A 26,452-nucleotide genomic window follows, 5' to 3' on the forward strand; every position below is an offset into this window, starting at 1 on the left:
CGGGAGCGCGCGCGGCTGAGGAAGGCGCGGGAGGCCGCGGAGTCCTGATCGCCGCCATATTAGGGAGCGCGGAGCCGGGAATCCCGTCAGCGGCGGCCGCAGCCGGACCCGGCGGGCTGCGGACAGCAGAGGCGGCGCGGCGTGGCGCCGGAAGAGGCGGGGCCGACGGAGCCTGCGGGTGACGGGGGCGAGCCAGGTGAGGTGACCGGAATCTGGGGACCCGCCCCCCGCCCTCCTCCAGGCCCGAGCCGCGACCCCAGAGCCCGGCCTGGCAGCGGCGCGGACCAACCCAGATTCCGCTGGAACCGAGCCGACAGTCTGTGCTGCGACCCCCAAGCTAGGGCTTTTCAGGAGCTGGCAGGACCCCCCTAACACCGTCCCCCGAGCTAGGCTAGGCCCGGGGTGACCTCAGCATCCCACTATCGTGTTAACTCGTAAATCCAGGTTTCACCCCCAATTCCGGCCCTGAGTTACCTTCCCAACCCGGGCTACCTGTAGCCCTCGACCTTCCCCCGCAGTCATTGTTCACAACCTTTTTATAAAGATGCGGCCGGGCTCTGTTCCATCCCCAGAACAGAGAGCCTGTGCCTTAATCTATACTACAAACCCAGGTCTTCCAAATTCGGACCATTCCAGTTCAGGCCCTACCCAAATTTAAACAGCCTTCCATAGCTGTTGCAACTCACTTAGGCTTGAACCAGCCCCTACCCCAGTAACATTCAGTCTGAGCTTTATGGACTCTGAATTAAATAGGCTGAGGTGTGGAGATCCTGTCTGGCTGGCCCATTGTATTCACTGCACCCTCTCAGCTCCTGACACACAGAAGCACGTAGGCAACGCGGTTTGAATGCATAAATGCCCCCCTCACTCCCAGCCCCTCTGCTTCCTAATCCTTCACTCGCTCAGCTTGACCCATTCTAGCCACCCAGAATCAATCAAGCTCTCCCATTTTGGCGCTGACCCTACCAAAATCTGAAGTGGCCTGTCTGTGCCCAACTGCTCTGAGATCCAGGACTGATCTGTCTTACCACACTTTAAGTGAGGATTATTCACCTAAAGAAAAACCATCTACCCACAGTATATATAGCCAAACCCCCTGAAGTGGAGACAGGTGGAAGGGACTTTGAAAAGAAGTAGGTTGGGTGGTCTTTCCTGGAGGTGGGAAGAATCTGCATCCTGGAAGCTGATATGATCCTCTGGGGACAGTCCCCAGAGTGGGACATTGTTCCCTAAAACACATCCTAGCCTGCTTTTGGGCAGAGTTGTTCATAGGCCATCATGGCCTTTGATGTCAAAAGCCCTTTCTGTTTTGGTGATAATGTGCTGGCATTTCCTTTGAACTGAGAGTGAAAGCAGGTATGCTGGCCACTGTCTTCTTTGTGTTTACAAGTGGCGCTTAGATTTTTCTGGGAGACGTTTGTTAAGAAGTCGGGCCCTCCCCCCTCCAAAAGCCAAGACTCTAGGCCCTCACCTTTGGATAGCTCGTGGATCAAAAAGGACAGTTGGTTTGCTGTGGTGGTGTCTGTGCTGGCCAGCTCCCCTCGCTCCCACAAAAATCTCAGAAGAGGTGCCCTGGCTGGTGTTGGTGGCTGTTTGGGGCGGGGGGCGGGGGGAAGTACCTGGAAGCAAATAAGAAAACCTAATGAATCTTTGGTGAGTCTATCCTGCCCTGGACAGTTGGCTCAGTAATAGAGCGTTGGCCTGGCATATAGATGTCCTGGGTCATTCCCAGTCAGGGCACACAGGAGAAGCACCTATCTGCTTCTCCACACCTCTCCCTCTCCCTCTCTCTTTCTCTCCTTCTCCCCTCCTCCCCTCCTACAGCCATGGCCTCAGGGCGCTGAGAATGGCTCCATGGCCTCCAGCCTCAGGTGCTAAGAAGTAACTGGTTGCAATGGATCAAGGGCCCCAGTGAGCAGAGCATCGGCCCCTAGTGGGCTCGCCGGGTGGATCTTGGTCGGGGTGCATGCAGGAGTCTGTCTCTCTCTGCCTCCCGTCCTCTCACACACACAAAAAAATAATAATAATAAAAAAAAGGGTCTGGCTTGACCAGGTGGTGGCGCAGTGGATAGAGCGTCAGACTGGGACACAGAGGACCCAGGTTTGAAACCCTGAGGTCGCCAGCTTGAGCACGGGTTTGCCAGCTTGAGTGTGGGATCATGGGCATGACCCCATGGTTGCTGGCTTGAGCCCAAAGGTCGCTGACTTGAAGCCCAAGGTTGCTAGCTTGAGCAAGGGGTCACTTGCTCTGCTGTAGCACACCCCTCTTCCCCATTAAGGAACATGAGAATGCAATCAGTGAACAGCTAAATTGCCACAATGGAGAATTGATGCTTCTCATCTCTCTCACATCCATAGCGCTCTCTCTCTCTCTCTCTCTCTCTCTCTGTCTTTGTCACACACACACACAAAAAGTGGGTTTACATTGATTTTACACCAACTCCTCTATTTCAGCAGAAATCCACCATTGCTATTTAGTAGGACCTCTGGCCAGGTGGGTTTTGTATACTTGGGTCTCCTGAGTTTGGGGAGGTCCAGAGTGGGATTGGTTGTGGGAACTTTTTGCTCAATGTTACTGAGAGGGAGGGGATCTAAAGTCATTCTGTCTGGCCTGATTGGTAGTGACAGAGTGGATAGTTTTGACCTGGGGTGCTGAGGTCTCAGGTTTGAAACTCATTGGCTTCAGTGGGAGCTCATCCGGCTTGAGCAGACTCACCAGCTTGAGCACAAGGTTGCTGGCTTGAGCCCAAAAGTCACTGGCTTGAGCAAGGGGTCACTGACTCAGCTGGAGGGGCCCCTCCACTGCCCGTCAAGGCACATACGAGAAGCAATCAATGAACAACTAAAGTGCCACAGCTACGAGTTGAAGCTTCTCATCTCTCTCTTTTCCTATCTGTCTGTCTGTCTCTATCAAAATAAATGAATAAATAAAGTTGTTCTATCTGTAGGGCCTACTCAGGAACTCCTGGTTGGTGGTCTTTTAAGAACTAGCCAAATTGCAGTTTCCCTGTAGTTTTTCTCTTTGAGAGCAGAGGTTCTCAACTGAGGACACCTGTGGTTGTCACACATAGGATGCTCCTGGCATTGAGTGGGTGGAGGCCGGGGATGCTGTTCAATACCTCAGAGTGCCCAGGACAGACCTTCACAGTAAATGACCTGGCTTCAATGTCAGCAGTGCTGAGGGTGCAGACCCTGGACTAGAGTCCAGACTGTGAGCCTTGGGAGGGTGGGGACTTCGTCTCTGGAGTCTGCATAGTGCCCTAGCAAGGCTGAAGCTAGAGCACGCTGGCTTGGGTGCTGATGGCCAGGCCCATTCTGAGGGTTGGTACAAGGAGCCTGCAAAACTGGGAAAGGAATGTTTAATGGCCCCTTTTCTGCCCCGAGAGCTCCTTGTGGTCTGGTTTCTATCCCATCATAGGCCCTAGTGATCTCCTCATCAATTCTACCAGTCACTACCCTGCCCACTTATTCAACATCCCTGAGGGTTTGGCCACTGCGAGGCCTGTGGGTGCATGCAGACAGGAGCCAGGCAAGTCCCGCAGCTCCTCCCAGTACACAGACATCTGTTAAGCACTGAGGCTGAACATATAACCAAAGCTCCCCCTATGTGACACTCTTGCCAGGACATTCATGCTCCTGACTGCCATATGTCCATTTTTTCTTTGGTGAGTGACTACTTTCTCCTGCCTCAGTTTCCTCACATGTGAATGGAATGACGGAACACACTACATTGCTCATTTAACCGTTTGACCATTATACATAATAAATGGTGCATCTCCCCAAATAAAGTAGAATGTAGAATCCACTCTCATGGCTTCCTGTGTATTCTATCTGTCTCCCTCACTGGTCCTCCTTTTTATTATCTTACCAATTTTTGTTAGTAACAGCTTTATTCATATATAATTTTTATTCATATATAATTTTCATGCCACACAATCCACTTATTTAAAGTTACAGTTTGTGGTTTTCAGTATATTCAGAAGCTTGTGCATCAGTCACCACTATCTAGTTCCAGAATATTCTCATTACCCCATAAGGAAATCCCTTCCCCATCAGCAGACACTCCCTATCCCTTTTCACCCAGCCTCTGACACCCACAAATTCACTTCCTGTCTGTGGATTTGCCTTTTGTGAACATTTCATATAGATGCAATCATATACTGTGGCGTGTTGTGTCTGTCTTCTTACTGAGCATCATGTTTTCAGGGTTGTAACATGTTAGTGCTTTGTCCCTTTTTGTGGCTGAGTAATATTCCTGTGTATGTATGTGGCACATTTGTTTGTCCATCCCAGGTGGTGGACATCTGAGCTGTTTCCACCTTTTGCCTGTTGTGAATGGAATTGCTGTGAACAGTCAGGAACAGGTTCCTGTGTGGTGGCCCTTACTGATCTGTACTCAGATGCCTCTTTGCTCCTGTGTACATGCTTCTTGGTGGCCTACCCCTCATTCTTACTTAGCTTCCTGTCCTTGTTTGCTGCTGGTGCTCAAAGCTGACTCCTGAATTCCAGGCCCATGTAACCAGCGGCCAGTTATCATCTCTCCTGAGTGTCTCTGTCCATCTCCTTTGTACCTCAGGCTGAGTGTATCCGGAAGAAGTCACTCTTTGCTCTGGACCCCTCCTTTCCATACCCCCACATCTCAGGACTCAGGATTGCCTACTTTCTCACTGATTGGCAGACACCTGCTCCCTGGTCCCCCTGCTCACTGCTGCTTTCCCTGGCCTTCACACCACACCGCTGCCAGCCTGTAAACTTATATCTGATCATGCCATTTCTGGTCCCTTTGCCACTTCCCTGCCACCAATCCCAGGAGACTACCTTTTTGGCCTTGCCACCTTTCTCTCTTCCTGCTCCCAGTGTGTTCCATGTTTCCAGTCATCCCAGGGACAGACAGACAGGGACGGAGAGAAATGAGAAGCATCAATTATCAGTTTTTCGTTGTGACACCTCAGTTGCTCATTGATTGCTTTCGGGCCTTCAGCAGACCGAGCAACCCCTTGCTTGAGCGACCTTGGGCTCAAGCTGGTGAGCTTTTTGCTCAAGCCAGATGAGCCCGTGCTCAAGCCGGCGACCTTGGGGTCTCGAACCTGGGTCCTCCGCATCCCAGTCTGACGCTCTATCCACTGCGCCACCGGCTGGTCAGGCAGGCCCACATGCTTTTTTGTGGCATGTTCTTCCTAGATCAGATTAGATCCAGGAACCTGCTTTGTGACTCTTAGGGAGGTCTCATCCCTATGGTCATGACAGCTGCTGCAGAAAGGACCAGACTACATTTGTGCACTGTCTCCCACAATAAGGAAAGGCCAGCTAGGTGGCGGGTAGGAGGATGGTAGTAGCACAGGAAGAGGTAGATAGCCGGATGGAAGGTATTTGCACTTTTAGAAGGGCTGAGCAGCCTGACCAGGCAGTGGCGCAGTGGATAGAGCGTCTGACTGGGATGCAGAGGACCCAGGTTCGAGACCCCAAGGTCTCCAACTTGAGCACAGGCTCATCTGGTTGGAGCAAAAGCTCACTGGCTTGAGCCCAAGGTCTCTGGCTCAAGCAAGGGGTTACTCAGTCTGCTGAAGGCCCGCAGTTAAGGCATATATGAGAAAGCAATCAATGAGCAGCTAAGGTGTTGCAACATGCAACGAAAAACTAATGATTGATGCTTCTCATCTCTCTGTTCCTGTCTGTCCCTGTCTATCCCTCTCTCTGTCTCTGTTTAAAAAAAAGCTGAGCAGCTGGGAGAGGTTAACTCTGGTCTATGAAAGCAACTATTTCCCTAAGAATTCCCATAAACCAGGGCGTCTTCACTAGGGTCAATGTCTAGAGACCTCTATGGTTATCACAACAGGGGGTGCTTCTGTCATTGAGTAGGTGGGGGCCAGAGATGCTGCTCAATTCCCCACAGTGCCCAGGATGGCTCCACAGAGAATGATCCATCCCCAATGTCAGCAGTGCTGCAGAGGGGAGATACCTTACCCTTAACATACTAGGTTTTTCCTTCTGCCACCCCCACCTTGGACCCATGGTTGGGAACGTCAGTGAGACAGACTGAAGAAGCATTTCCTGATATTCAGGCTGCTTGTTAGGGGGTGAGTTCCTAGTCCCTGCAGTTATGCAAGCAGATACAGAGTTATGAGAGGACTCTGGGAACCTTTGAGGCTCCATTCAGCCTTGAGAGTTGGCCCTCTAACATCAATCACCGTTAGGATCACATAAATTATCAGAAATCATTTGGGTGTGGTGCCCCAGTTGATGTTCTCCTTTGGCATGAGGTTTGTGTCCTTTGGGCTTTAGTAGACCAAACAGCCTTAGGTCTGAATATTTCATGAAGGTAGACAGGAGTTCTGCTGAGCAAGAGGTGGGGACAAACACGGGCTTACTTCCCTTTGGGCATCATTTCTGGGGCTTAGAGCAGCAGTTGGTGCAGCCCCTGCTGCCAGCAGTATGACCGTGGGTCCAGAGAGGAAGTGTTAATGGAATTCTTAGTCTCTGGTCTGTGTGCCTTGTGGGGACAGTTATTTCAGGTCTGTACTTTCTGGCCCCTTAATTCCTAGGACCAGTTGCACATGGTAGGTGGGAGTACCCATCAGCTGAATGAATGCATACATATATACATATGTATGTACATAGGTGCATGCTGAAATATGCTCCTCAGGGGTCCCCAGCACAGGTCCCCAAAATAACTTGCCTTGTGGTGATTTCACATCAGCCACCTAGGAAAGGTGTGCTGTCTTCCCACTGCGTGTTTTGTTTTTGTTAGTGGTAAGGGGCTATTAGCTTGTGTTCCCTCTGTGGGGTCAGACTACTCTCCTCAAAGGTCCCATTTTGTGCTGCTTTTGTCATAAGGCCAGGTGCTGGGTTCCAGTCCAGAGTCCACATCTGTAAGACTACAGGTAGCCCTCCTGCCAGGCTGCCCTGTTCTTCCTATTTCCTTAACTGAGGACATACTCTTAGGAACGGCTGTCATTTTCACCTTTGACGATAGTGTGGAAAAAGATGAGGCCCCACCTGGCCACCTAGCCTGCAGCTATGGCCAAGAGGTCATTGGGACAGCAGCTTGGCCACCAGGGCACCTCCCCTGCCGCATAGCCCAGGCACTTGCGTGATGGAGGAGCAGGAAGCATGTTCATCTGGAACCTATAGTGCACCTGTCACTGGGCCCATGGGAACAGCTACCACTTCCTAGTATCTCTTTTGTGTCAGGCACTCAGCTAGCTGTTTCAAAGAAATTGCGCCCAGTTTCACAACATGGTGTTATCCCCTTATCCCCACTTTCTTTTTTTTTTTTTTACTTTTTTATTAATTTTTAGAGAGGAGAGCGAGTGAGAGAGAGAGAGAGAAGGGGGAGGAGGGAGGAGCAGGAAGCATCAACTCCCATATGTGCCTTGACCAGGCAAGCCGAGGGTTTTGAACCGGCGACCTCAGCATTCCAGGTCGAGGCTTTATCCACTGCGCCACCACAGGTCAGGCCTTATCCCCACTTTCTAGATGAAGAGACAGAGGTTCAGAAACAAATTGCTTGTCTGAAACTATGCAGCCAGTAAGGCTTGGAGCCAGGACTTAAATCCAGGTCTGCCTCTCCTTTCTCCATTACACACTGCATAACTGGCTGACTGACAGTACACAATTTTGATTTGCTGTAGTGGAAGGGAGGCATCCTCAAGGTCTGGACACAGGCTTGTCCGAGTCAAGGCAAAAGAACAATGGAAGAGCTTCTTCTTCCTCCCAGATCCAGTGTGAGCCGAAAATTGGGAAACTCCTGTTTCTGATTGGCTCTTTATCGTGGTACTTCACCAACCCCTTAAAGAATGGCTGGGAATAAGATGATGACCCTTGGGCCCCTGGCATGATCCCCCACCTTTCCTAAGAGGAAGGGGCTAGTTCAAGGCCCCACAGGTAGTCTTGGGGTACCACCTCCTGACCTCCTGTTTGCCTGTCAGACAGGAACACTTTTCTCCAGAGGTTTCAGAGCCCTGTGAAAATCTGTGCCCCAAGATGACAGTTCCCAGGGAGCCCCCATTTGTCATCATGACCCCTAACTGGATGATTCCTGCAGGAAGTGCCTGGGAGAGATTCACATGTGATGTAATGAACCATCCAGGACAGTCTTTTGAGCTTTGGACTGCTGGCTTGCTCCATGCTGAGTCTGGGGACCCTCACTCTTGGGAGCATGGTGACCTGAGTGGGCTACCACCCACCAGCTGCCAGTGCCCTGTTTTTCTCAGTTTATGAAATAGAGTAGGGTCATGTCTGGGGACAAAAATAAAGCATGTCAAGTGCTTTGAACTGTGCTGGCTTATAAGGGGTGCAGGTGGGGTTTGCCACTGTCATTGTCATATGTGTTCTGATGGTCTCCCATAGTGCCAGGAGCAGTGTCCTGTACACCCTGGATCCTGGTGCCTGCACAGGATGTGGCCGCGTGGGTGATAACAGGGTTCTGTTGGCAAGCTTTCCTCCCTCACCATCTCCATGTCCCTCATAAGTAGCAGGTGCCACCTGACTGCACTCACTGTTGTCTGGTCCCCCAAGAAGGAAAGTTGCTCCACCCTCACCTGGGGTGGTTCTGCCTCCAGGGGACACTGGTGATATCTGGGGCATTTGTAGTTGTCGGGTGCTCTGACATTGAGGGGTGGGGCCGGGGATGCTATTCAACCCAACAAACTGCCCAGGATGACCCCCCACAGAGAGTGACTAGACCCCAGGGTCAGTAGTACTAAGTGAGAGACTGTGATATAACCCATTTTGTAGGTAACACATCCAGACTATAGTCAGCCTCAAAGCACTGAGTCATGGAAGATGTGTCATGAGAATGTCTCATTTCCTTTGGCTCCTTGAAGAGCCTTATAAAATATAAAAACAGTGGGGACCAGTTTTTCAAGATAAGCAAGACTTTGTAGGCCTTGAAACTTGGCTTCAGGAAGCAAAGTGCTCTTATCCTGTGAATTCATAGGAGGTGTGCCCATGCTGTACCCAGACCAGACAGGAGGTCCTGTGTACCTTTCCTCCATGGCCATGGCCCCTCTTAAGGAAGCCCCGAAGATAATCATGATGTGCTGCATGCTGTGACATCTGTTGTGCCCCAACAGGCCCCTCCACCTCATTTTCTAATTTCTGAGGTGGGGGAAGGCAGTGGGTGACTTGGTGGGGTTAAAGCTCGTTTGCCTTATAATTCACACATGGGACCCTAGCATACTACTGGCTTCAGCTGGGAAAAGGACTTGCAAGCATTGGCACAGGATTGTCTTCAGGCCCCTTTGGCCCTGCTATCTCCAGGGTCAACCTACACATGCAACATTGTTTCACTCAGCAGGTAGCCTCTGTGGCCTGGCCCTCGACCAGTTGTCTTGGCACTTATGATGCTGAGGCCGGATCATTCTTTGTGGTGGCCATCTGGGCACTTTGAGAGAGTTGAATAGCTTCCCTGGCTCCCACTCACTCAATGCCAGGAGTAATCCTCATGAGACCACAGATCTCCCCAGCATTGCCCAGCGTCCCCTGGGAGCAGTCACTCCAGTGAGAACAGGTTTATTCTCAGAGCAACCCATCTTCGTAAGTATCGGGTGGGTGGGAACCATGTGAATCCAACAGGACCAGTGAGGTTAGGGTAGCCAGGAATGGCAGAAACAGCCCCTCAAGAGGGTGCAGCAGGCCACTGGGCAGCTAGGTTGAAAGCAAGGGCCCTGCTCCACTGTTGCCTAAGTAGCCTGGCCAGGATGCCTATGCACATCTCACAGGAGGGCAGCCTTCAGGTTGTTGAGCAATCCCTGACATGTAGCCCTAGCCACATTGGGACCGCATCATTGTCACTTGAGGTAACGAGTTGTGCACCTTTCCCCGAGAAGCAGGTTGAGGCTTGTCTGAGGCAGTGGCAGAAGTAGGCCTCCTGGCTCTTCATTCTGGGGGACCCAGCGGCAAGAGGAGGTGCTCCTCTTTAGGGCTGGCTAGGTAGGTGAGTCAGACCTCTAATGGCAACATCCTGCAGAGGGAACAGTGGAATTGGGAAGCCAGGAAGCCAGGGATTTGGCCACCTCATCAGACCAGGGACACTAACCTGCAAGTGGCACCCTTCAGGACAGAGCCTCCCAGATCAGTAGGGCAGGTACCTCTCTAGGGCCAGAGTTCTTGTGCTGCCACCAGCCTTGCCCCTACCCCCACTTTCCCAGTCACAAGTCCTTGCTCAGTAACTATTCACTAACAGAAATCATTACTTTCTCTCTCTAAAATTTATATAGCACAGCCAACCATTCTCCCACCAGTGAGACTCTTCCAGTCACATCCTGGGCTTATGTGGTCCCATCTCTCCCCAGCAGGTTTATTTCTTTGAATAGCTAACAGGTTCCCATGCTACAGAATACAAAAAGTACCAAATTAGTGTTCTGGCTGGGTGGCTTAGTTGGTTCAAGAGTCCTTCTGATATGCTAATGTTGTGGGTTCGATCCCCGTCAGGCACATAAGAAAATCAACCATTGAATGCATAATAAGTGGAATAACATCCTCTTTCTCTGTTCTTCTCTCTCTAAAATCAATCAATAAATAAAAGTTTTTTGGATAGAGCATCAGCTGGCATATGGACGTCCATGTTCAATTCCTTTTCAGAGCACATAGGAGAGGCGACCATCTGCTTCTCTCCCCCTCCCTCTCTTCCTCTTCCTCTCTCTCTACCACAGCCAGTGGCTCAGTTGGTTCAAACTTCAGCCTTAGGTGCCAAAAATAGCTCAGTTGATTTGAGCATCGGCCCCAGACAGGTTGCGGGGTGGATCCTGGTCAGGGCACATGCGGGAGTCTGTCTCACTGTTTCCCCTCCTCTCATTTTTTTTTTTTTTTTTGTATTTTTCTGAAGTTGGAAGCGGGGAGGCAGTCAGACAGACTCCCGCATGCACCTGACCAGGATCCACCAGGGGGCGATGCTCTGTTGCAACCAGAGGCATTCTAGCGCCTGAGGCAAAGGCCATAGAGCCATCCTTAGCACCCAGGCCAACTTTGCTCTAATGGAGCCTTGGCTGCGGGAGGGGAAGAGAGACAGAGAGGAAGGAGAGGGGGAGGGGTGGAGAAGCAGATGGGCGCTTCTCCTGTGTGCCCTGGCCGGGAATCGAACCCAGGACTCCTGCACACCAGGCCGGCGCTCTATCACACTGAGCCATCTGGCCAGGGCCTCCCCTCCTCTCATTTAACACAAACAAAAAAAAGTACCAAATTATGACCCCAGGGAAGCAAAGCTTCCTCCCTCTCCTAACCGCTGTCCTTTAGTTTCTCATGCCAGAGCAAACTACTACAAGTTTGTTCTCCAGCCTTCCAGAAATCGCTCATCCCCACAGTGCCCAAGACCATCAGTCTGCCCTTTTTACTGAAATGTCTCCAAAAAAAAAAAAAAAAGAAATGTCTCCTGGTAGGGAAGCAGCCTGCCCTTAAGGTAGCCACGTGAGTCATTTCTCATGGTCTGCTCTCATAAGCTGTCTGCACAGAACAGCTCTGTACAAAAGGTTTTGCACACACGCCTGGAGTTGCTAAGGGCAAATTCTTAGAAGTAGAAATAGCATTGAAAAGGATGTGCATTTTTAGATTTTGCAAGCAGTTGCCAAACTGCCTTTCTTAGAAGTCATATTAGTTTCAGCTCCTGCCAGCAGTGCAGGCGAGCAATCAGTCCCCATGCCTCTGTGGCAAGGGCGTGTCACCTAATCTCAGAATCATACAGGGCTGGGAGGTGGAAACCACCTTCTCCAACTGTGACTGAGGGTGAGTACTTTTTCCAGGAATGGTTATTCGTCTTCTCTTGCCATTTTGGGGTGTGTTTGCCTTGCAGGTACTTTTCATTTCTCCGGCGATGAATTGACTGCCTTTTCTCTTATGGCTTTGGGATCTTGTCTTTGGTACAGCAAGCGGCAATCTTAGAAGAGGTGGTGGGGGGCCTCCCCTGAGGTCCCAGTCCTTGGACCTAGGAGGCCTTCAGCTCTCTGCAATTAGCCAGTCTGTATACTGGCTGAGCTCTAGGCCTTGGTTCTGAGTTCAGGCTGGAGCAGGGTCTTTGGGCTGCTGGGCAGGCCTGGTTGTATGTTTCTGTTCCCCAGAATCATGCCGTTTGAGTATGAGTTTGTGGCTGATTGAACCTGCTAGTTATCATTCTCCTAAGATCTTGGTCTTGCCCCTCCTGTCTGTCTACCTCTATTTTCTCCTCAAGAAAACCTGGTGAGGGGGTAGGGTGCCCCCAAGGGTGGCAGCTCACTTCAGAAATGAGCAGCATCCCCACTGGCTAGCGGGAAGACTTACCTCACTGGGGACATTATCTGCATTTACCAGGTCAGAACCTGGGAAGAGTTAGTTCTGGAGTCCCTCTACCGTGCCTGTTCCCCTCTGGGTCCTTCTGTGGGTGCCTGGTCTTGGAAAGTCCATCCTATGCTGGGTGGTAGGATCTAGTACACCCACTCCATCTCCTCCAACTTGCCCTTACGTAGCTTGATGTTGGAGCAGAGTTTTTTTGTTTTGTTTTTTTTAGTTGATTTTTTTTTTCATTTTTCCGAAGCTGGAAACGGGGAGGCAGTCAGACGGACTCCCGCATGCGCCCGACCGGGATCCACCCAGCATGCCCACCAGGGGGCGATGTTCTGCCCCTCTGGGGCGTCGCTCTGTTGCATCCAGAGCCATTCTAGCGCCTGAGGCAGAGGCCAAGGAGCCATCCCCCGCGCCTGGGCCATCTTTGCTCCAATGGAGCCTTGGCTGCGGGAGGGAAAGAGAGAGACAGAGAGGAAGGAGAGGGGGAGGGGTGGAGAAGCAGATGGGTGCTTCTCTTGTGTGCCCTGGCCGGGAATCGAACCCGAGACTCCTGCACGCCAGGCCGACGCTCTACCGCTGAGCCAACTGGCCAGGGCTTTAGTTGATTTTAAAGTGAGGAAAGGACAGAAAGAAACAGAAACATCAATCTGTTCTATATGTGCCATGACGGGATCATACCAGCAACGTTTGAATAGTAGGTCAACCAACCGAGCTGTCTGGCCAGGGCATGAAGCCACTTAAAATGTGCTTCCTGGTAGCAGGTGCCACCACCTGAAATAATTTTTTTACCTAGTTCCTTGTTTTTGGCCTGCTGCCCCGATACAAAAGGAGCTCAGAAGAGTGGGACCATATCCATCTCCTTGCCTGCTCAACCCTGGCACCTGCCCCAGGCCTCTGGGCAGGGACTCAGCAAATATGTGTGTTGGCAGAATGAAGACCCACTGCCTCTTTAACAGACACAGAGATCTCAGAAGTCAGGGTGGTGGGGAGTGGGGGTTATGCAGAGAAAAGTGAGACAGAAAGATTGGTCAGCCATCCACAGTGAGCCACACAGGCTGGATAGAGAGAATGCCTGTAAGGGTCTGTGTTGAGCACAAACATGCCAGGAAACCTCTTGGCAGCCACCTCCCAGAAAGACCCATGAAGAAAGGCTGCAGCATGGTCGCCGCCTTCCTCTGCCCTGCCTTAGTGTGTGTCCTGCAGCTGCTATAACAAATCACTACAACTTGGTGGCTTAAAACAATAAAGTTTCTCACAGTTCTGGAGGTCGGGAGTCCAACATGGGTCTCACAGGGCTAAAACTCAGGTGTGGATGGGCTAGTCCCTCTTGAAGCTCCAGAAGGAGATAGTTTCCAGCTTCTAGAGGTGCCATGTCCTGGGCTCTTGGCCCCTTCCTCCATCTTCACAGCCTTTCCCATCATCACTCTCATCCTCCTGTCTCTCTTATAAGGACCCTATGATAACACTGGGCCCTCCAAGAAATCCAGGATCATCCCCCAAACTTACATCTGCAAATTCCCTTTTGCCTCATGGGGTGACGTGTCCACAGGTCCCAGGGACTAGGACCCTACACATGTAGGCAGTCTGGAACCTCTCTGGCCCTCAGCAGCCATGTCTAAATGGTGAGATGCCGCCCACCGCACAAAATTCTGTAAGTGACCACATTGGAATGTAGTGGGCAGACGGAGGGGCTGCTGATCTACTGATGATAGGAGGGTGTACCACGCTGGACATGTTTTTCTGGATAAGCAAATTCAGCACACAGCCACTGTATGGCACTTACATTCTTAACTTGCCCTGGGCAACTGGTCTCCCACTCCGTGTCTCAGAGATGACTGCAGCGTGTTGGGCTCTGTTTAATTTCTGATATGCAGAGTGCATCCAAGCTGTTGTCTAAGGCCTGCTGTCCTGGCACAGACCAGCTCACTGGCTCAGTGTGGTGCCATTGGTCTGTGAATGGAGGTGGTCTCCATGGGAAATGAGCTCATCTGAGCTAACAGGCTTAAATAGCTGTCATCTGCAATGAGGCCCCTAGGGTCCTTTCTTGAGGAGTCCTTATTTCCCCCAGACCCCTCGACCCTGAGCCTCCCTGTCTGGGGAGAGTGAGCTGCTGACTTGGTCTGGAAAAGTTAGCTTTCAGCAGCAATAACTGGGTGGCTTGCAGCACTTTTGGAAGCCATGGAGATGGGCAGCTGCTGAGCACAGGGACCAAGGCATGCCTTCTACTTTGTCTCCTGTGGACTCACTGGTGGATGGCCCTTGAGGCCCCAGGCAGGCTGGTGGGAAAAGTTAGCCAGCCTCTGAGCCTTGTTATTTTTGTTGTTTTTTGTGTTTTGTCTGCAAATTGGGGAGGGGGTTGGGAAAGAGGCAACTGACCCACCTCTGGGAACACACCCGCTGATAGTTGGATCTAACTAGAATAGAGCTGTGGCTGCTCCTTTTTGTGTCCAGTCCCCATGAACCCCACTCACAGGACGCTCGGTCAAGGTGGACCTGAGTCTTATTCTGGTTTGCATGCAGGCCAGTGTGTTAGTCATCAAGATGATTTGGGCCTGCCTTTGTGAAACTATTCTTTGAACAAGTATTTACCTGGGACAGACGCTCAGACAGACACAGGATTCTGTGTCCCCTGTATGGCTGTGCTGCCACAGGGATGGTCAGGTATGAGGGCATACGTGGAGGAGTGGTTGCTAGGCAAGGCTTAGGCTTTTGGGGGAACCTGGAAGGGGATGAGGAAGGAAGCAGGTATATCCTGGGTTAAGCCAGTGGGTAGACTTTGAGCTAGGCAGTGCTGGGCTGGGCTGGCAGGGCAGGAGGAGGAAGAGGAGGTTGGGGATTGGCCCTAGCCCCCGGAGAGGTGAGGAAGACCTGACGGAGGGAGACAGCCATCAGCCCCTTCAGGAGACTGTCCTGTGGCCACAATGAACCAAAACATATCTGGGGACCTCTGCTGGGCCAGGGTAGGAGGAGGGGGCAGGAAGAATGTAGCCAAGAAGGGGGTGTCTGCTCCTGGAAGTTTACCCAAAGTGGAGGGGCGCTGAGGTGCTACAGTCCCACTTTTCTCACCAAAGCATAAGGAGGCCTGCTGTCTGCTGAGGTAGATAGAGGATAATGGGGCTCAGGGCCCTGGACTAGCGCAGACTCAGAGGAGCCCCAGGCTATGGAGGGAGGGCCATGGGCACACTGTTGCTGCCCCTTGCTCAGCTTTCATGTCCTCATCTGCACAAGGCTGTGGGCCCCATACAGGGGGAGCATGAGATAAAACGTTCAAACCCACTAATGTGCGATGTGATGGGAACATGCTGTGGTGGCCAGTGGCTGCATCCTGAATTTTGACCAAAGATCTGGCTTTGGGATTGGGCCATATGAAGGCAACCCTACATGTCCAGTAATGACAGATGAGGGACAAGGACCTGGCAGGCTAGAACTGGGCAAGAGCCACACAGTATGCATGATCTCCATGATGAGCCCAGGAATTCATCAGAAAGTTCATTTAGGGATGTGAAAATAGAACTTAGGCAGACCTGTTTTAAATATCTCACAGTGTAGGCCTTTGGGCTCCAGGCAAAGGGGCAGGGGGGCAGTGACTCTGAGGGAGTGCCAGGGTACAGAGCAGGCCCACAGCAAGGAGCTGCAGTTGCCAAGCCCCTTTTGTGCCAGGCTCTGTCCTGGAAACCTGTTTCACCCTCCATGCTCTGCAGTACCTTGAGGGGAAGCAGGACTGGCAAACATTTTCTTCTGAAAGCAGCCAGAGGTGTGGCCGTGGGTCTGATTTGCCATGCCCACTGTAAAGAACACCCCTTCTCTCTGAGGTCTCTCAACTCTGCCACATTCTGGAATACATGCAGCCCTTTTCTTCTCAGATCTGCTCTGCCCTCTCTAGAATTTTTTTTTCCCGGCCTCATTTTGCTGGTGAGCTCTTGCTCCTCTTTCTCAGAGAGGCCTCCCAGATTGGATGGAGCTGAGTGGGAGCTGGAGGCCAATTTTCCTGTGCCACGACCTGGTCTGCCTGGCCCCGGATCCCAAGTTCCTGCATAGAGCCTGTGCCAAGTCAGCTCTGGCAGACTCCTGTGAGGCATTATTGTCCCATACCTGTTTTCTACATTAGGATACACAGACCTCTCTGGAGGAGGAACCCTTGCCCAGTCTCATGCCTTCCTCTCAAGGCCAAAGATGAGGGACATGGTCTCCCGGATGTCTCATGGCTCAGAGGGTCTGAAGCAGAAAGGCAATGAGATGTGGGGCTCGGGCTGGAGGAGCAGGGGGACCTAGGACTAGCCCTTGAGGGTAGGGATAGAGGGAGCCTTGCCCTAACCAGAACAAAAGTGAAAGGTCCTGTCAGAAAGTCCCCACAGAGGAAGCAGAGAGGAGTCCTGTTTGTCCCGTTTCCATCTCACTCTGACTTCCAGGGCTTCTGGGGTATGGCCAAGCCTGACCTCTGGGATCCTGGGAGGGAGGATGTGGTAGGGGGACTTGGACATTCCTGAGGAGTGCTGTGTGGTCACCAGGTGATGGTAGGAGCTGCTGCCCATTGATGCTGAGCTGTCCTGCCCTTCCTGCCCCAGGCTAACTTTGGCTGGCTGACTTAGCTGGCAGCTGTACCTGCCCTGCCTTGCCATGGACCAGGACTATGAGCGGCGCCTCCTTCGGCAGATCATCATCCAGAATGAGAATACGATGCCGTGTGTGAGTACCTGGCGGTCACCCCTGCTAGTGCTGGCCTGGCCCGGTGGAGCTGGTGAGAAGACAGGATGAGGCTGTGGTTGGCCAGTAGGTTTCAGCCCTCAGCAAACAGAGGGAGGTGCCATGCAGGTGAAAAACACATCCTTCCCCAGAACTCCCCCATGGTGGCACTACGGTCATACCTCAGTGTGAAGTTCCACCAGAGGTTCAGTGCACCTCTCCTTCTGCTGGAGACCTCTTATTCTCCCCCCCCCCATTATTTACTTATTTATTTATTTATTTAGTATTTTTCTGAAGTGAGAAGCAGGTAGGCAGAGAAACAGACTCCCACATGCACCCCACCAGGATCCACCTGTATGCCCACTAGGGGGCAATACTCTGCCCATTCTTTGCAACTGGAGTCATTCTAGCACCTCCATGAGGCGGAGGCCATGGAGCCATCCTCAGCGCCTGGGCCATCTTGGCTCCAATGGAGCCTTGGCTATGGGAGGGGAAGAGAGAGACAGAGAGAAAGGAGAGGGGAAGGGTGGAGAAGCAGATGGATGCCCTGACCAGGAATCAAACCCAAGGTATCCACACACTGGCCCAACTCTCTACCACTGACCCAACTGGCCAGGGCGAGACCCCTTATTCTTTATAAGACCTGTGCCTCTTGGTCTGCAGGGGGTGCCAGCCCTTCCCGTAGGCTGTAGTCAGGACCAGGGGGATGAGGGAATGTGAGCCACCCTCCTCACACACACCCCTTTTCTTTTTTATTTTATTTACTTAGGCCCTGCCCAGGTGGTACAGTAGATAGAGCATCGTCCCAGCATGCTGATCATCCCACAGGTTCATTATTTGGTCAAGACACATATGAGAAGCAACCAATGTACACAACTAAATGGAACAGCTAAATAGAACAAGTTGATGCTTCTCTCTCCCTCCCTTCCCTCTCTCCCTTCCCTTCCCACCCCTCTCTCCCTTCCCTTCACTTCCCTCTCTCCTTTCCCTCCCACCCCCTCTCCCCTTCTCCCCTTCCCCTTTTCCCCTTGCCCCTCTCTCCTTTCTTCTCTCTCCCCCTCCCCTCTCTCCCCCTCCCTCTTTCTCCCTTCCTCTCCCTCTCTTTCTCAAATCACTGGAAACATAAAATAGTATTTATTAATTGAGAGAGGAAGGGAGAGAGAAAAATATTGATTTGTTGTTCCACTTATTTATGCATTCATTGGTTGATTCTTATATGTGCCCTGACCAGGGATTGAACTTGCAGCCTTGGTATTTTGGGATTATGCTCTAACCAACTGAGATACCCTGCCAGGACCTACCTTCACATTTTCCAGATGGAGTAGTGTAGGGCCCAGCCCCACAACCCAGGCAGGGGAGTTGGCCTTGGAACAGCCAGTCTACATGGGAAGGGGTCAGGGTGCTGGGACACAGCCTATGGGTTGGGGTTGACAGAGCTAAGGGGTCTGGGAAGGATCCTTTCTGTCTCTTCCAGCTTCTGGTGCTGCTGGCAATCCTTAGCTTTCAGACCCATCATTTAGGTCTCTACTTCGTTTTCACATCATCTTTTCTGTGTCAGTGTCTCTGACTCTCCTAAGGACACCAGGCCCACCAGTGTGACCTTGTCTTAACTTGACTCAATCTGCAGACACTATTTCCAAATAAGGTAGCATCCCAAGTGCCATGGGTTAGGACATCAACGTATGCTTTTGTGGAGACAAAGTTCAACCCATAGCAGATCACTTATAGATTAAGGACATTTGTCAGACAGTCACATGGGGTCAGAGGGTTGGCTGGAAGTGATGCACCTGCCTTCACATCTTAGTTCTGGTGGTTGGGTTATTGTTCTGTTGGAGAAGATCCCCATGTGTGGGATATGAGAGTGATGAGACAAGTTCTCGGTGCTCAAGGAATAAATATTCAACTTTCTGTTCCTTACGATCACTTAGAAATAAAGCCACCTTATAGTGTGCTAATGTCTTGGGCTTTGTTGCTCCCTGGCCTCTTCCTGCCTCATGAAGCTGCCAAGAGGGTCCAGCATATGAATTATTTACTTAAATGTTTTACCTCTGCCCCTTGGATTTCCAAGATTGACCCCCTCATTCAGTGACCAGATGCCAAATATAGCAGGCAGTGTGGGTCAGGCTGGGGGCTCTGAAGCACACAGCCCCACCCTGCCATCCTTTCAGGTTTCGGAAATGCGGCGGACCCTGACACCTGCCAACTCCCCTGTGTCCTCCCCCAGCAAGCACGGGGACCGCTTCATCCCCTCGAGAGCCGGTGCCAACTGGAGTGTCAATTTCCACAGGATCAATGTGAGGGCAGAGGGCAAGGAGGGGCAGGGGAGAAGCACCACTGACCCCAAAGCCTGGGGCAAGGCCAGGACATTCCAGCTCACCATTCCTTCCTCTCCCTCCCTCTCCCACAGGAAAATGAGAAGTCTCCCAGCCAGAACCGGAAAGCCAAGGATGCCACCTCGGACAATGGCAAAGGTCAGGAATCAGGGCTCCAGACAACCTCTTTCACCCGCTCACCTGGTCCCATCCTAGCCTCTCAACATGTTTGGTGCTCGCAGATGGCCTGGCCTACTCAGCCCTGCTGAAGAATGAGCTGCTAGGAGCTGGCATCGAGAAGGTGCAGGACCCACAGACGGAGGACCGCAGGCTACAGCCCTCCACACCTGAGAAGAAAGGCCTCTTCACGGTGAGCCTGCCAGCCATGTTCGCACTGACCACTGCTTCTCGCTGGGGATAGAGATCCCTCTCCTCCATGACTGATCAGGCTTGGCCCTTGTCCCCAGTCTCCTGTCAGTTCCTCGTCCTCTATGCACCAGCTGTGTTGAACCCCAGAGAGTGCAGGGGAAGGCAGAGCCAGACCCCGAGGCTTGCCCTGTGGCCCTCTTAGGCACATGCTGAAAGAGTGGTGACCCTGGGGCAGTTGCTTAGGTGCAGAGTGCAGGAGCAGTGGCCTCAGCAGAGCCACCCCACAGAACATGTCCATACCATGCTGGATCATGGAGGCCCCTAGGAGTGCTGGAAAGATTCTGGCTTCAGTCCCTCAAGGTGGCTCAGGGGCTGGTGGTACAAAGGGGCAGGAGCATGCTGACAGTCACTGCCAAGAGAGGCCTGGTTTGCTTCTCCAGGTTTCTGGAACCCAAGATGCCCCAGTTAGAGGTCCTCCTGGTTAGAGCAAGCAGTACCGCCACTCTTCCACCCAACACCAGGAGCACAGGGCACTCAGGCTTTGGGTCTGAGGTTTCTGAGTTCAGGGCCCAAAGTGTCCACTCAGTAGGTGTGTGTGTGTCCCTTTTCAGTATTCCCTCAGTACCAAGCGCTCGAGCCCTGATGATGGCAATGATGTGTCTCCCTACTCCTTGTCTCCCGTCAGCAACAAAAGGTGAGTCTGGGTCTTCAAGGACTGGGACAGGGTGGGAGTGGGCAGCAGGATAGTACATGAAAGCTACAGTTTAGTCTTAGGACTCCTCACTGGGGTATACTGTCAGCCCAAACACTTTGGGTTCGGACTGGGTAAGGGGGAGTCAGGAAGGGCTCTCTGGAGGAAGAGCCAAACAAAGGGGATGATGTGACTGTCAAGGCCTGGAGTGGCCAAACACCTGAACGCAAAAAGCCTTGTGTTCGCCTGACCAGGCGGTGGTGCAGTGGATAGAGCATCAGACTGGGATGCGGAGGACCCAGGTTCGAGACCCTGAGGTCGCCAGCTTGAGCATGGGCTCATCTGGTTTGAGCAAAAGCTCACCAGCTTGGACCCAAGGTCGCTGGCTCGAGCAAGGGGTTACTTGGTCTGCTGAAGGCCCACGGTCAAGGCACATATGAGAAAGCAATCAGTGAACAACTAAGGTGTCACAACGAAAAACTAATGATTGATGCTTCTCATCTCTCTCCATTCCTGTCTGTCTGTCCCTATCTATCCCTCTCTCTGAATCTCTCTGTCTCTGTAAAAAAAAGAAAAGAAAAGCCTTGTGTTCATGGGGTCACCCACAGTTATGGGGTCACATGGGCAGAGGAGCAGGATTAGCAGGAGGAGATACATCAAGGACTATTGTGCACTAGGGGTAGTAACATTAGCCAATGAGTAGCGATAACCACGTGGCTGATTGACAGAAAATCACCATCTTGGGCTCTCCTTACAGTCAGAAGTTACTGCGGTCACCACGGAAACCCACGCGCAAGATCTCCAAGATCCCCTTCAAGGTTCTGGATGCACCCGAGCTGCAAGATGACTTCTACCTGAACCTGGTGGACTGGTCATCTCTCAACGTGCTCAGTGTGGGGCTGGGCACCTGTGTGTACCTTTGGAGCGCCTGCACCAGCCAGGTGAGTGCCCTAGTGTCTACAAGTGTGTGTGCAAGTACTCGCGTTTATGTTTGTGCCTCAGAGGTATAGTAGCTGACTGGCCCGTGTGAAGAATGAGTGTGGTTGGATGCTCCAGAGCCTATGGCAGCACCCAGCCACCCTCTCACCCCTGAGGCCTACCTTCCAAGGGCAGACTGGAACTCAGGAATAGTCATCAGGGGTGAGCGGAGGCCCCTGTGCCCCTCCTGCTGTGGCCTATCTCCTGTGATGATGGGAAGCCCTTGCTTTCTGTCTGAGTTCAGCTTCTGCCGGGGTCTGCGGAGGAGAGGAGGTAGATGTTCAGGCCTGGCTAGGCCTAGGGGCTGCTCCACCCCACCCCAGCACTAACTCTGAGCTGTTGCCAGGCCTGCCATGGAGTCAGGCACTGCCCTCCAGGGTAGGTAGTTTTCAGAGATTAATCTGTGTGATGCCCTCATCACCTGAGCATCCTTCTTCAGACTTTCCAATTACTCATTCCTTTACTGGCATGTGTCCCCTTGCAGCCTGCAGCCTCTTGGGCACCCCGGCATTATTATTGCAGGTCCCAGTACTGACACCAGTGCCCATAGGCCCGAGGTGACTGACTGAATGAATGAACAGATGGATGAATAGACAAGTGAACAGTTGGGACCTTGAAGGATCAGCAGGCGGCACGTCATCTCATACCGACTGCTCCCTCCTTCTCCCAGGTGACCCGGCTGTGTGACCTCTCTGTCGAAGGAGACTCAGTGACCTCCGTGGGCTGGTCTGAGAGGGTCAGTACACTGGACTTGTTCCCTGGCTGAGCAGGGCTGGGCAGGGATCGTCTAACTGGGCCTTGCTGGCTAGGGCCCTCCTCAGTGTTTGGGGACTTGGGAGACCCAGGGTAGCCAGAGCCCATCCTGGAGGTCTTGTCCAAGCGCCAGGGTGATGTCTGTAACCTGTCTGTCTGCAATCTGGTAGAGATTGTTACAGTGACAGGATTGCTGGCAGAACTCCTCCACAGAGACACAGGGTTTGCCAAAGCCTCCGTAGAGGCCCACCCCCTGCCCCAGCCAGCAGGCAGCCCAGGCTCAGGCTGTCAAGTCTACACATTGAAGTGCATGGGTCTTAAGTGTGTGTTGGCTGGATTTTGACAAATCCATGTGCTGTGTGACCATTTTCCCAAGAAGTCCCGGGGGTGGGAACAATCACCATGATCAGAAAGGACATGTATTAAAGATCTTGCAAAGAAATGGCCACAAGGCCCTGAAGCCCAAGAGGAGGGAGGGAGAGCCCAGGGATGCTGGGTCCCCACACCTGGGCCTGATGTCCATTCGACTGCATCCTTGGTCCTAGGGGAACCTAGTAGCCGTAGGCACGCACAAGGGCTTTGTACAGATCTGGGATGCAGCCGCAGGGAAGAAACTCTCCATGCTGGAAGGCCACACAGCACGTGTTGGTGAGGAGCCCATGGTCCTGGTGGCTGGGTGTGATCCCAGTGGGCGGGAGTGATCCTAGGCATGAAGGAGTGATGATTCCCAGAGCACCCTGCTCCTGAGAGGCCAGGCATTGGCCTTACCCCACCTTCTGCCTGGGTTCCAGGGGCGCTGGCCTGGAATGCCGACCAGCTCTCATCTGGGAGCCGGGATCGCATGATCCTGCAAAGGGACATCCGCACCCCACCTCTTCAGTCTGAGCGGAGGCTGCAAGGCCACCGGCAGGAGGTGTGTGGGCTGAAGTGGTCCACCGACCACCAGCTTCTCGCCTCAGGAGGCAATGACAACAAGGTAGATGCCCTGGGCCCTTCACTGTCCCAGCCTCTGGGTTGTTCCACCCAGCAGGCCAGCCCCCATCCATAGAGCAGGGGTGATAAGGATATACCCTGAGGGAGGACCATGATGAATTGGGGTGAGGCCATTCATCTTCTCCCCTGGGGCCACAGCCACTTGGGGGTCTCACAGCTGCTGCCCCCACCCCCACCCCCACCCCCAGCTGCTGGTCTGGAACCACTCAAGCCTGAGTCCTGTGCAGCAGTACACGGAGCACCTGGCGGCTGTGAAGGCCATAGCCTGGTCCCCACACCAGCACGGGCTGCTGGCATCCGGCGGTGGCACAGCTGACCGCTGCATCCGCTTCTGGAACACACTCACAGGGCAGCCGCTGCAGTGCATAGACACAGGCTCCCAGGTGTGCAACCTGGCCTGGTCTAAGCACGCCAACGAGCTGGTAAGTACAGGGTGCAGATCCAGCTGGGGTGTACCTTGTGGCATGCACAAGAAGGTATGGGAGCAGGAACCCTGGGCCACAGCATGGCCTCCCCTTAGATTCTGGGGTGAAACCAGGCCCTGCCACTCAGGTCATAGAACCAGATCTCAGTCTGGAGGTGCCCGCCCCAATCTGGGCGCCCATGCCTACTGACCATCAGGAGAGGCTGAGCTCTGGGTGCAGTAGCTTCCTGTCACCCTCCAGTCATCAACCAGAATTGGATATTAAGGAGCCAAGTCAGTCCAGGTGTCCTTGCTCTTCATTGAGTGCATCAGGGGGAGTGGACAGCTTGTGTCTGAGCTGTGGGTTTGTGGGAGGAGAGCCCCAGGTTCTGATAGCCCTCTCTCTACCCCCCAGGTGAGTACACATGGCTACTCACAGAACCAGATCCTGGTCTGGAAGTACCCGTCCCTGACCCAGGTGGCCAAGTTGACCGGGCACTCCTACCGGGTTCTATATTTGGTGAGTCTACACTGGTGGGTCTCAGACCCAGCACTGGGCCCCTAGGAAGGCTGGGTACAGATTCAGCTGGAAGTTTCCCCAACCTGGGTCTTTGGAGTGGGGGTGGGATAATCCAGACCAGTTCCCATGTCTGGACCCAAAAGCAGGGCCACTTTGTTCTGCTTTCAATGTTGGTTGTGTTATCACTTTAAATCTATGTTTCTGAACTCCTCAGGTCTGTGAGGAAGGGCAGCTCTGCCCTGAGAATCTCTACACATTAGTTTTTTCTTTTTTTTCTTTTTCTTTTAAGTGAGAGGAGGGGAGATAGACTCCTACATGCACCCCAACCAGATCCACCCAGCAACCCCCATCTGGGGCCGATGCTTGAATCAGCTGAGCTATCCTCAGTGCCTCAGGCGAATGCTCAGACCAACTGAGCTATCCTCTGCCTGGGGCCTCTGCTCGGACCAGTCGACCTACTGGCTACAAGAGGGAAAGAGAGAAAGGGAAGAGGGATGGGAAGAGAAGCAGGTGGTCATTTCTCATGTGTGTCCTGACCAGGGATTAAACTGGGACATCCACATGCTGGGCCTACACTTTATCCACTGAGCCAACTGGCCAAGACCCCATTAGTTTATCTCTTTTTTTTTTTTTTTTAAGAAACAAATTTATTTATTATTTATTTTTGTATGTGTGTGACAGAGAGAGGGACGGATAGGGATAGACAGACAGGAAGGGAGAGAGATGAGAAGCATCAATTCTTCGTTGTGGCACCTTAGTTGTTCATTGATTGCTTTCTCATATGTGCTTGACCAGGGGCCTACAGCAGACTAAGTGACTCCTTACTCAAGCCAGCGACCTTGGGTCCATACTGGTGAGCTGTGCTCAAACCAGATGAGCCCGCGCTCAAGCCGGCGACCTCAGGGTTTCGAACCTGGGTTCTCTGGATTCCAGTCCAGTGCTCTATCCACTGCGCCACTGCCTGGTCAGGCCCCATTAGTTTATCTTTAACAAAATATATATATGAAGAAGCACAATTAAACCCCACCCAACTATTCAGAAAATCTCTGAGTCTCTGGCCTGATAGCTTAGTTGGTTACAGCATCGTCCTTGATCCGCCAAGGTTTCAGGTTTGATCCCCAATCAGGGCACATACAAGATCAACCAATGAATACAAAAATAAGTGGAACAACAAATCAATGTCTGTCTGTCTCTCTCTCTCTCTCCCTCCCTCCCTCCCTCTCTCTCCCTCCCTCTCTCCCTCTCTCCCTCTCTTTCCCTCGCTTGCTCTCTCAAATTAATAAATTTTTTTCCCCCCATTTTTCTGAAGCTGGAAACAGGGAGAGACAGTCAGACAGACTCCCGCATGCGCCCGACTGGGATCCACCCGGCACGCCCACCAGGGGGCGACGCTCTGCCCACCAGGGGGCGATGCTCTGCCCATCCTGGGCGTCGCCATGTTGCGACCAGAGCCACTCTAGCGCCTGAGGCAGAGGCCACAGAGCCATCCCCAACGCCCGGGCCATCTTTGCTCCAATGGAGCCTTGGCTGCGGGAGGGGAAGGGAGAGACAGAGAGGAAAGCGCGGCGGAGGGGTGGAGAAGCAAATGGGCACTTCTCCTGTGTGCCCTGGCCGGGAATCGAACCCGGGTCCCCCGCACGCTAGGAAAAAAAAAATTTTTTTTAATGTCTGAGAATGGTTCACCTATTTGCATGTGCCTGGGGACAGGAGACCCTCCCCAAACACAGTCCTTCCTCAACTGTTTTCTTTCTTTCCAGAAGAAATGTTCTTTGCTTAAACCGTCATGTCCTTTGCCTTAGTGCAAAGAATAGACCTACCCTCCTGGGTGGGGGGCAGGGGCATCCTGTTTTGGGCTTTCATGAGGGTTTGGCTCCTCCTGCCCCCTCCCCAAAATGGGCTCCATCCATGGGGCCAGCTGCAGAGCACAGGGACAATGAAGGTCTCTCTTCCTGTAGGCTATGTCCCCTGATGGAGAGGCCATTGTCACTGGTGCTGGAGACGAAACCCTGAGGTTCTGGAATGTCTTTAGCAAAACCCGTTCAACAAAGGTAAAGTGGGTCGGTATCAGCTGCAGGTGTTCCCCCATGTGTGTCCCCTTAGCCTGTCAGCCCTATTCACCAAACTGCTATAACTTCCCCCTGGGGCCCCTGCGCCCCTCTCTGTGTTCCTGTATGGCTCTGCACCCCCAGCCAGGTGCTCTCGGTGCCAGGAAACAATAGTGACTACTCATGTTTCTCCGGCCCATAGCATCTGTTCCCCTCCAGCTGTGGGCTCAGCTTTCCCTCCTGTGTGCTCTGCAGGAATCTGTGTCCGTCCTCAACCTCTTCACCAGGATCCGGTAAACCACAGGCCAAGCCATCAGGGCAGAGGAGCACCACCTGTCATCATGTGCATGACCCTCCCTTCCTGCACATGTCCCCAGAGGAAGCAGCCAGGGGGGCGGGGAGCCAGGCCCAGAGAGACCCTGAAGATTCTCATTAAAGCCTGATTGTGAA

The 26,452-nt window shown here is 52.7% G+C and overlaps 1 protein-coding gene across 4 annotated transcripts; it reads left to right on the forward strand.

Moving 5' to 3' along the window:
• Window positions 1–26,452, forward strand: FZR1 (fizzy and cell division cycle 20 related 1). Of its 4 annotated transcripts, none has more exons than XM_066343583.1 (14): window positions 1–196; window positions 16,821–16,941; window positions 19,107–19,232; window positions 19,346–19,409; window positions 19,493–19,620; window positions 20,231–20,313; window positions 21,068–21,251; window positions 21,959–22,024; window positions 22,587–22,689; window positions 22,833–23,017; window positions 23,223–23,456; window positions 23,853–23,957; window positions 25,913–26,014; window positions 26,258–26,452. In XM_066343583.1, the coding sequence occupies exons 2-14, from the start codon at window positions 16,873–16,875 to the stop codon at window positions 26,297–26,299; spliced, it is 1,491 nt and encodes a 496-aa protein (XP_066199680.1). In that variant the 5' UTR covers window positions 1–196; window positions 16,821–16,872; the 3' UTR covers window positions 26,300–26,452. The 4 variants fall into 4 exon arrangements, with proteins under 4 accessions (XP_066199680.1, XP_066199689.1, XP_066199698.1 ...); XM_066343592.1 differs by having other exon boundaries at window positions 25,913–26,005; XM_066343601.1 differs by lacking the exon at window positions 1–196 and having other exon boundaries at window positions 16,849–16,993.

Source organism: Saccopteryx leptura, chromosome 1 (assembly GCF_036850995.1).
Source record: "Saccopteryx leptura isolate mSacLep1 chromosome 1, mSacLep1_pri_phased_curated, whole genome shotgun sequence".
Lineage (NCBI taxonomy): Eukaryota > Metazoa > Chordata > Mammalia > Chiroptera > Emballonuridae > Saccopteryx > Saccopteryx leptura.